At 33.7% G+C, this 11,251-nt stretch overlaps 1 protein-coding gene across 1 annotated transcript in view; it reads right to left on the bottom strand.

Annotated features, from left to right (window-relative positions):
* Positions 1 to 11,251, bottom strand: part of LOC108917033 — a 44,079-nt gene continuing 32,828 nt past the window's right edge. The window contains exons 7-13 of the mRNA XM_023454372.1: positions 9,896 to 9,984; positions 9,553 to 9,688; positions 8,954 to 9,118; positions 8,271 to 8,423; positions 7,848 to 8,000; positions 6,943 to 7,120; positions 1 to 1,109 (exon numbers count right to left, since the gene is read on the bottom strand). Of these exons, the coding sequence (XP_023310140.1) occupies positions 859 to 1,109; positions 6,943 to 7,120; positions 7,848 to 8,000; positions 8,271 to 8,423; positions 8,954 to 9,118; positions 9,553 to 9,688; positions 9,896 to 9,984 (1,125 nt within the window). The 3' untranslated portion in view covers positions 1 to 858. The remainder of the gene's footprint in view (positions 1,110 to 6,942; positions 7,121 to 7,847; positions 8,001 to 8,270; positions 8,424 to 8,953; positions 9,119 to 9,552; positions 9,689 to 9,895; positions 9,985 to 11,251) is intronic.

Here is an 11,251-nt window from a genome sequence, read left to right as displayed (position 1 = left end):
ACATTTTTACTAACAAATTTACAAGCAATTTAATAGAGACGATAGTACACTTAAAACTGTATTAAAAAAATTATGATTATCAATATTTCAAAATATAAACATTCTAGGATTATACAATAAATAAAAATTAAAACAGAAAACCTATGTACAAAAAATAAATGACTTGAAAATACAGATACAGATTAGTTCTCCAAACTTTCCCTTATACATTAGGAGATTACAATTGGTTAAATATGTGCCTGTTAACCACAAAATTTCGATTAATAACATGTTTGAAGAGTAATCTATGATATTTATTAAAAAATATATAATACAGGGCAAAAATGAGACCCCTTTAAACACCATCGTGTATGTAATTAAATTGTTTGAAAGAATTTACTAATCGTTTCTATGAGTTCACCAAGGGCGTATATGCAATTAGATTGTTCATTCTATCGGTGACAAATCTGTATAACAATTTGTTAAAGCTGTCAAAGCCAAGAGTAAATCATAAAATATAAAAATGAAGACTGTGTAAAATGTTATAACTTGAAACAATATTAATCTGAATGTGTCACAATTATACGCACCTTATTTTCTGAACTATGGAAGACAGTGTGACAATTAGTAGATTTTTTTAAAATACCTGGTCACTGTGTTACAAAATAAGCACAATATAAATTCTCTCTTAACACTGGAAGACAATAGACAATATAGTTGTACTTGTTTGGCAGTACCGTTTTTCTAAGGTATATCCGAACCCCTTTGCTCCCAGTCCTTTAAGTGACTAACAATTCTTCCCCTTGCTATATTACAGTACAAAAAAATTGCTTAAGCTTAACTGGGCCTTCGGCCCGTATTTACAATGTACATTAACAGCTAGCAGTCTTTTATGATTTCGACGTAGGTGGCTGGGAAGATTCCAACGCTGCCGCTGCACTCACCCAGCCACCAGCCGTCGTCTTGCTGGCGATAGACCGAAAGGATGTCTCCAGGTCTTAAGATGAGCTCGTCGGGCAGGTTGGGGGTGTAGGGGTAGATGGCTTTGCAGGTGGCGATGGGTTGGACCGGGCTCTCGTCTGCGCTGCACAAGTTGCCGCCGGAACTGCTGCATTGTGAAGAAAATTCGTCTGGAACAAGGAATGATTTCACAAATTTTGGCCAGTCTTAAGAAAGGGAATTTTTTATTTGCTTAGTTAATGGTATATAACGGAAAAAAGTTCACCAAATGTCATCAATGAGCCAATAACAGTGTCTGCTATACATTGCCGACCTAAATGTAGTAAAAAAAAACACTTCGATGAATTTTTTAACACAGAAAATAAATTCTTCCAGAAGGAAATTATACTGCAAAACATGGGACTCAAGAAGTACAACTACAAAAAGCAAAGAGATAATGAAAGCAATGAAGACAGGCAATATATAACCGACATCTACTGGCGAATCCAAATACTAGCTTGACCTTATAATAGAAATAAGATCCCATATACCATAGACTTCTGCATTACAAAGTCATTGATATAAAGAAATGTAAAACAGAATCGTGCTGTTCATTCACATATCTGGGATAGAGAAAAATGTAACAAAAGCCGGGACGCGTGGTATTTTATTTGTTAGTTCTCGGAACAGATGGGCCAAACAGTAAAATATTTCAATCAACACTAATTATCGAAAGTTGAGGGCTCTCAAGTGGGTGTAGCGTCGTACTTCGTAGAAATTTAACAATATTTTTTACAAGTTCACTTAAACTGTCGGGGCCATGTGTTGAGCATGTAGTATAAAGAGAAAAATCGATATTTCAAATAACGTGCAAAATGCATTCCAAAGAACGTAGGAATTCCAAGAATAAGTTGTTAGAATGTTGTCAGGAACATAATAATAGCTGGTTTTTAGACGGATTTTCCAAGCTATAAGAATAGATTAAATGAGATGGCTAATCCGTCCCTTATTGCTATGCGGAGTCACAAGAGGAAGGTATAGATGGTTGTTTGTAAGCCTAGTCACAGAATCATGTATATAAATGTAAGTCCAGTCAATTAGGTAATTATTAACATGGCATAGTTGTGCCAAAGCGTCCCGACATTCAGGGTTCCCGCCAATAAGATAAGAACAGAAACTTCTGGACCCAAGAAATGGGCGTGTCGATGCGAAGTGTCGAGTTCGGGAAAAATCTACGAGAAAAAGTCAGTTCTTCCTTAGGTTCCACATTGAGCAGTCAACTTAATTTTAGAACCTCGGGCTAATTAATTAAATTTAATAATGGATAAAGTTTTTTCCAAATTTTGCTATGAATCTCGCATTCCCTGAATCTCGGTACGCTGTCGCGTGCCAATAAATTAATTAATAATGTTGTTCGAGCCATTGTGTTGTTGTTTTGTTTGTTTGTTTTATTTATTGTTATTAAAACCCTTCCTGGGAGTTTTGGTGTTTCCTTTTGTTTCTCCAACCTCAATGTCACCCTATACAGCCAGTCACTGGATTATATTCTACGTAAGCAATGAATGATAAGTGCCTGAAATTCATTCTCTGAACATACAACATTTCTAAGTTCCCACGTATTAATTAAAGTATAACGATAATTATAAACTCCCTTTCGAGAACTAAATAGTAAACTCTTGTGAAATTCAGACTCGTTATGATACTGGTCATAATGATAGATAGATAAAGAGATATCCCCTCAGGTTACAAAAACAATGTTCCTAGATATAGAATAAAAGAAAAAATTGCAGAAACAAAACAATTGCGAAAACAATGATAATATGACAGTAAGAAACACGAAGGAACCAAATAAAGAGATTAAAGAACCAAAGGAGCTGGTTCAAGATGATCCAGAAAGTCTTACACCAACAGAAGTCACTTGCTTTGGAAAACAACAAGAAGACTCAGAAGGCACTAATGAAAAACGACAACAATACTTGGACCAGAAAGTCTAGAAATTGACTTATTATACTCGTAAATTGTTATGATCCTCAAACCAGAAGATCAATTACATATAATTGCAACTCTATAAGTCTACTTCCAATGCTGTTCAAAGTTTTTGAGAAGCTATAAGTGAAGGGGTTCGAAATAATAAAATACGAAAAAAAAATAATAATAATAATCGCAGACCATCAGTTCAGATTTCGTAACAATCATGAAACAACAGAGCAAGTCCACAGATTAGTAAACCAAATAAACAGGTACTTAAATGGTAAAAGAGCAGCCTTTCTTGACATATCTTAGGCTTTTGATAAAATGGATTACAAATCGGACTAAAAAAGCTTTTCCCACATCTCTACTACTCAATTCGTCAAATCTTATATAACAGACAGACATTTTCTAGTAAAGGCAGTGAATATACCGAATTCCAGCCCATATATTCTGGAGTTCCTCAAGGTAGCGTACTTGGGCTAATATTATATCTTACATATCTTATTATAGTCAGAATTTGTGAAGAAACATAAGTTCTATGTCAGATTATCAAATTTTCGCCTTTGTTTAATAGTTGTAAATGTCATTTTGAGTCACGAGAACTTTGATAAAATTGTTAAACCAAACTTGTTTTATTGGTAGTTCTCTGCTTTTCAAGATGAGTGGAAAGCAAAATATTATTTAAAAAAATTTATTGATTTTGAGACAATTCTTATATTACCTTTAGCTACATTTTACATATCTTTTTACCACATAAGTTTCATCAAAATAATTTAATGGTATTTGATTGATATTTATTTCGTTATTAGACTACAAGGACCTAAAGTAAAAAATCTTTGGAAGATCTTCCAAAAAGGTTATCAAAAACCAAGAGAGAAGTTTGAGGGAAATCAGTAATAGGATCTATTTTATAGTCAATGTTGTCAATATGGATTCCACAGGTTGTGCAGGAATGAGTGCAAAATTTAGAGGGCGATAAAACATAAAAATATAAGTATTTTTTATTGACTTTTTTCTATGTACCATAGATCTATTGTCTTTGGTTTTTGAGCTACCGAGGGTCAAATACAACTTTCTGGAATCAAAATTTAGCCATACCAATATTTTTCAAAAAACGTCGTATTTCATAAAAATTTGATATGAGTGAGTTTTCAAGGGTGCTAAATATGCCAGTATTCTTAGTTTTGCACAATCTGCTAGAGGTCGCTAGTCGCTAGCTACTACCTCTTCCAGTGACATTTCAAGACATAATTTTTTTGAGATTAGGTTTTTTATATTATGTACCTTGTATTACAATGTAAAATTTTATTGTACAGGGTGTGCCGAAATTCATGCAACAAAATTTGGTCATAGATTCTTAGAACAAATTTAGGGGACCCATATTTTTTATTTTTGCCAAATGGCCCCCTCTTTCGGAGTTACAGCCCACTGAAGTCCGCCCCTAAGAATAATATTTTTTTATATCTCAGAACCCTGTTGTACGAGATTCACTAAATTTGGTACACAGGGGTTTTACGACATGTGGAATCTGCTGGTGCAACGTTTTGGCGGGGAACCCCCTTAAGACAATTTTTCGTGGGCCCCCTTGTCTTTGGAGCCAAAGAAATTTTGTCGCATATTTAAATTTCTTAAAAATTATCAGTCCACTAGAAAGCCATTAAATTTAAAAACTTTTTGTCTTTTTATAATTTTTTCGTAAAACGCAATGTTTTCGAGAAAAAATATCAAAATGTGATCGAATGCATATCGTGATTCGCCATTTTCCTCAAAAACATTGCGTTTTACAAAACAAATATCAAGAGATAAAAAAGTTTCTAAATTCAATAACTTTCTAGCTAACTAATAATTAAAAAAAATCTAATTTGCGACCAAATTTTTCTGGTTTCAAAGACATGGGGGTCCGCGAAAAAGTGTCTTAAGGGGGTTTCTCGCCAAAAAGAGTAGCACTGTGAGATTCCACATGTCATAAAACCCCTGTGTACCAAACTTAGTGATTCTCGTACAACATGGTTTTGAGATATAAAAAAGACTTCTTAGGGACAGATTTCAGGGGGCTGTAACTCCGAAAGAGGGGGCCAGTTGGCAAAAAGAGAAATTACGGGTCCCCTAAATTTGTCTTAAGAATCTATGACCAAATTTTGCTGCATGAATTTCGGGACACAATGTATATATTTAAGAAAAATTTAATTCACTGTCTCTACACTGTAAAAAAATTCACTCAAATTTCACTCAATAATGTATCAATTTCTGTCCACATCCGATTAAGTGAAATTTTTACTCTATTAGGATGAGTACAAGTACTGAGTGAAACTATTGCATCAGAAATGAGTGGGTTTTACTCAAATCCAAATCCGAGTTACTGCCAACTATCAATTGAGTGACTTTTGACTATATTCTGAGTATANCCACATCTCTACTACTAAATTCGTCAAATCTTATTTAACAGACAGACATTTTATAGTAAAACAAGGCAGTGAATATACCGAATTCCAGCCCATATATTCTGGAGTTACTCAAGGTAGCGCCCTTGGGCTAATATTATATCTTACATATCTTGTTATAGTCAGAATTTGTGAAGAAACATAAGTTCTATGTCAGATTATCAAATTTTCGCCTTTGTTTAATAGTTGTAAATGTCATTTTGAGTCACGAGAACTTTGATAAAATTGTTAAACCAAACTTGTTTTATTGGTAGTTCTCTGCTTTTCAAGATGAGTGGAAAGCAAAATATTATTTAAAAAAATTTATTGATTTTGAGACAATTCTTATATTACCTTTAGCTACATTTTACATATCTTTTTACCACATAAGTTTCATCAAAATAATTTAATGGTATTTGATTGATATTTATTTCGTTATTAGACTACAAGGACCTAAAGTAAAAAATCTTTGGAAGATCTTCCAAAAAGGTTATCAAAAACCAAGAGAGAAGTTTGAGGGAAATCAGTAATAGGATCTATTTTATAGTCAATGTTGTCAATATGGATTCCACAGGTTGTGCAGGAATGAGTGCAAAATTTAGAGGGCGATAAAACATAAAAATATAAGTATTTTTTATTGACTTTTTTCTATGTACCATAGATGTATCGTCTTTGGTTTTTGAGCTACAGAGAGTCGAATACAACTTTTTGGAATCAAAATTTAGCCATACCAATATTTTTCAAAAAACGTCGTATTTCATAAAAATTTGATATGAGTGAGTTTTTAAGGGTGCTAAATATGCCAGTATTCTAAGTTTTGGACAATCTGCTAGAGGTCTCTAGTTGAGACTATCTCTTCCAGTTACATTTCAAGACATAACTTTTTTGAAGTTAGGCTTTTTATATTATGTGCCTTGTATTACAATGTAACATTTTATTGTATATACATATATTTAAGAAAAATGTAATTGACTGTCCCTACACTGTAAAAAAATTTCACCGTAATTTCGCTCAATTTTACTCAATAATGTATCAATTTCTGTTCACACCCGATTAAGTGAAATTTTTACTCTGAGTAAAACTATTGCATCAGAAATGAGTGGGTTTTACTCAAATCCAAATCCGAGTTACTGCCAACTATCAATTGAGTGACTTTTGACTATATTCTGAGTATATAAGACCAATTTTGAGTTGACTTTTTCTCTAATATGATTTAAATTTAACTTATTGAGTCATTTTTTATTCAGACTTGGTTTTTAATTAACTAAATATTGAGTGCAAAAATAAATCACTCATTAATGATTAATTAGGATATATAGTGCTGAAATTTATTCACTTCGCGGGGCCTCTTCCTGTCCTGGTTGAGACCCGCCAGCTGAGACCCGCCGCCGCCGGCTAAGGCCTGTTCTCCTGGCGATCACGCTTTTCTGAAGCACCTAACGGGCCCCTATCAACTGTGGTCGGGATTACAGAAGCAATATTATTCCCAAGCCCTTCGAATTCCGTGATATATTAAAATTTAACAATTTAAATTTCGCATTAGTGTGTAAAAAAAATCTTTACGCAGTGGACGTTTTGTACAACGTGCATGCAATTAGTACTTTACGCACGGAGGAAGAAAATATCCACTCACCAAAATCTGAGTCTGGCTGATTGGAATTGCCGTCTGCCGCACCCCTGTCTGGCCACTCGGGATCGTCGACGTCGTTAATGTGCGGATCAGAATTGTCGGATTTGTCCGACTTGAGCGACTTCTCGCTAAGTGGGCTTCTGTCTTGCTCGAACCACTCTTCCCTCAGCCACTGCGGCACCTTGAAAAACAAACACATTGACGTCAAGAATATGTCACGTGAATATGTGAACCTTTAAGTAACAGTTTTAAAATAATTCCTTAATTATTTTATTTCCTCTTATTTATACATTATTTGAGGGACAGATTTGGCTGTAGATAGGTATGACCAAATTCGGTGTGGCTTTCAATCATAAGCTTGTCGATAACTAATAGCTGATCAATATCGCGCATATTAATGTTAATTAGCACTGCCATTGATAGATCAGTATCACAATCGCAAATACAGATCTCCAAAGATATTGTGGCAATGTTTATTATAATTTCATAATTACTTTATTAGCGCTGTCTTTGTAATAATTTAAAACAACTAGATCTGTTCTTCACTAGTTCAAATTTTTTTTTTCTAGATTAGACAGGTAATAATTAAAAAGTGGTTCAAGGAGCAGTTAGGTTAATACATTTTCACCAGTTTTCTGGTTAATTTTAGACATAAGAGTACACAAACAGATCTAAATAGTTTAACATATATACAAGCGCGTAATGTTAAATTTTACGTACCATATTCGTACAGCATAGGTAAAGTTACTTTACGCACAGTTAAAAAAAATATAAATTATGCCACACTAAAATAAATTATTCGGAATATACATACATCTACAGTGTATAAGGAATAGGTGTGTACCAGTGTTTGTGTTGAACATTCTTTAACAAACATAATTTTTCTAAAAATAACCAGTTGTACTTACTTTTAAGACGCTTTGTTGTAACCCGGACTTATCCCTAGTGATAGTAATGTGCGGTGCTAGGGGATGACCAGCTCTTGGCCTGCTGTCTAGCTCTGCCAGAGCGCTTTGGACCTTGTACCTGGCACCTTCTAAATATGTTAACATCGACTTCATCTGAAACGAAAAGGCGTTTCTCTAATGTAAAGATTATGGTGTAAAGCGTAAAGTACATTAAAATAATGTACTTTACGCTTTCCAATGTACTTTACGCTTCCCAGTGTACTTTACGCTTTTCAGCGAACTTTACGCTTTCAGAGTACTTTACGTTTTTGAGAGTACTTTACGCTTTTCAGCGTACTTTAAGCTTTTCGACACGCTTCCTGAGAACGTACATTACGCATAAAGCAAAAGAACTATTTACGCATTTAAATTTATTGTACTTACGTGATACAGTTTCTCAATGACGCTCTGCTGGGAATCCTCAGAACCGAAATTCGGTGTCTGTTTTATGGCTTTCGACAAATTCTCTAAACCGTTTTTCGATTTCCTTTCCCTATCTATATCCTGCCGTATTAAGTGTAGTAACTTCACTAAAGCCTGAAATGATACGTGTTATTATTTAATTTTTAACATACAGGGTGTAATATTAAGTGGGGGGTCAGCTTTTAAAGGGTGATATCGCCCACAGTACTAATCTGAAATTATTATGTTAAATTTCCCTGTAATATAGCGTTTGTTTTGATTAATACAAAAACGAATCTAGTGTGGTTCAAATTAGTTGACTATTCCATTTATAAGAACAAATATTCACAATATAGTTGGGTAACTACGCTGGATTGTTCTAGAACTGTATACAAATGAAGAAAGATAAGATTTGACAACAATGCATGACATAGCTCCCAATTGGGTATTCGCTCGTAGCTAGCGTGCTCTTATTTGAGGTTACACTTGCCTATCCAGTGGCGAGGTATGAAAATTACAATAAGGAAAAGTAAGAAACAGTTTTCAAAACAAACTTGTTATATGACTTTCTAATTCCAATGGTCTTCGTATAAATATGACCTCCATTCAGGAATTACATCCCATGCGTGTCGGGAAAAAGCGGGGAAAGAAAAAATCCAACTTACTTGTTTCCTTCGTTCTCTGTTCATGGCCAACGTGATGTGTTCGCAGTAAAAATCTGGAAGAAGCTGTTCCGCAACTTGCTGGGAACTGAACCTCAAGTTTTGGAAGGTTGTGATGTCTTTGGTTGGTTCTGCTTGCGTTACCGGACTCTTTAGCCTTTCCGTAGCCTGGAATTTATTGAATTAAACCTTGTATTCATATCCAATATGTATAAAAACGATCAAGGTAACAAGATTTTAAAAGCCACGTTAAACACGGTACCTAACTGAAGATTCGATGAACATTTCCGGCAAACAATTTTAAAAAGATATTATCAGACCTCTCCTTATTGCTAGTACAAGGCGTACTATTATCCATCATTAAACCAAATCACCTGTTACACAATTGAATACGCTGAATTAATCTCGCACAATCTTCTAAGAATCATTCATTATTTTGATTGCCCAATACAATAAACAACATCACGTATACAAACGTAATAATGGAAAGGTTATTAATAAACAGAGATTCAATGACACTGGTGCATTGAAAAATTATTGGATCAAAAACATATCGGTGCGAATAAAAAATTTATTAGTAAAGTAATAATGGGAATACTCACTTCTATCAGTCTCGGTCCAAGGTCGTTACTATGATGGAGGTAAGAGGTGAGGACAGACTTCAGATTGTTCAACCTTTCTTCTTCCAGGGACTGGAATGTGTTCACGCCTCGTAGTACGGCAGCCTCCCACTCCAATCTAAAAAAATGATGTCTGTGAGAATTATGCAGTTTTGTCTTCATTTTAAAAAATGAACAAGCTTTGTTCGGGTGTCAAGGAATCTTTAGAGAAAATTTACGTTTTCCAAAAACTGTCAACGTTTCGTTTGCTTTAAAAATTCACCTTGGAATTTGAACTTATTGTTAGAGTAGAAAGTAATTATTATCTCCAAAATATTACTAGTACCTTGCTCTCTCTGCTCTCACGCAAAGTGTGTAGTATTCGATATCCGCTTTTTTCACTGCATCCTCAGCTTTTCGTTTCTTCCCTTCGAGCTGAAAAACATTAAAATAAAAAATGAAGTTGACTGTCTGAGTACATGTAAGAAGATAATGGTTAGAGACAACTCTACTTACAATGACTCTTTTTTTGGAGGCATATAAGATATTTTATGCATGTGTTTCCTTATTGAAATACGGGGTATTAAATTTAATATACAGTGTCGCCAATAAAGCTCGTAACATTTGGAAAAATTACTTGCTTAAAACGTGATGTCCAATAATTGGTCACGCAGTCACCCAATTTTCTGTATCAGATAAAATTGACTTTTTTGAGGATAATGCCACAAATGGCGTTTCTTATCAAAATTCCGAAAAACATCAAAGAATGAAGTATATAGTTTATTATTTAGTTTTATAATAAATTATCTATCAATTTTTAATGTAAAGAATATTTAAAAAAACATTTATAAAACTACTTACTTATTATCATAATCGAAAAGTCAGTAGTAGGCAATGAATTTATCTTTCAAACTTGTCAGTTAGTAATAAAATTATTTTACATTCACAATTGCCTTTGATTGTTGTTGAAAAAATATCAATTATTATTTTTATATTATTTATTTATGTTTTTTTACTTAATACAATATTGGCTTATTTAAAAACTACCTAGGTACTTGTTTTCTTTTTGTAGAATTAGGAGAAAAAGAAAGTAAAATTTATTTGGCCAATTGTCAAATTTGAAAGATAAAGTTTACTACTGATTTTTTGATTATTTTCTATTGAACACTGTTAAAATCTTGTGTCAGTTAACACGTTGACTGCGAGATAATCTCAATGTACTTTGTCCGTGACTGCGATAAATATCTTCGGGGATATGTAAAAAAAACTGTTTCTGTGTGCGGTACATATCCCTGGGGATATGTATTTTTTTTACATTTGACCGTCTATAAAATTAAAAATAACACAATTATTGCTATAATCTTGCATGTATCTGTAACTATACAGGGATGGCCAGAAGTACGGAATAAAATTCATATCTTTTGGATGAGTTAATTTTTTTTTAAACGCCGAAACATGTTAACTGATTTTGATTTTTTCCCATCTTTCGGTTATATAATAATTAATTTTTCTTCAACCCCCTAACCCCCAGCTACCCCTACTTTTTTTTCAAATGGAAACATAAGGCATGAGGGGGCTCGTTGAAAAGCTTATAGAAAACCGAATCCAGCCATACCAAATAAACAAGTTTTATTTTTTCAATAGCAAGGTTTTTAGGGTTGTATAAAACACCTACTTAACAAGTGAAATAAAATTTAATTAT

Source organism: Anoplophora glabripennis, unplaced genomic scaffold, assembly GCF_000390285.2.
Source record: "Anoplophora glabripennis isolate ALB-LARVAE unplaced genomic scaffold, Agla_2.0 scaffold69, whole genome shotgun sequence".
Lineage (NCBI taxonomy): Eukaryota > Metazoa > Arthropoda > Insecta > Coleoptera > Cerambycidae > Anoplophora > Anoplophora glabripennis.
This window is presented reverse-complemented; position numbering and strand designations above follow the sequence as displayed.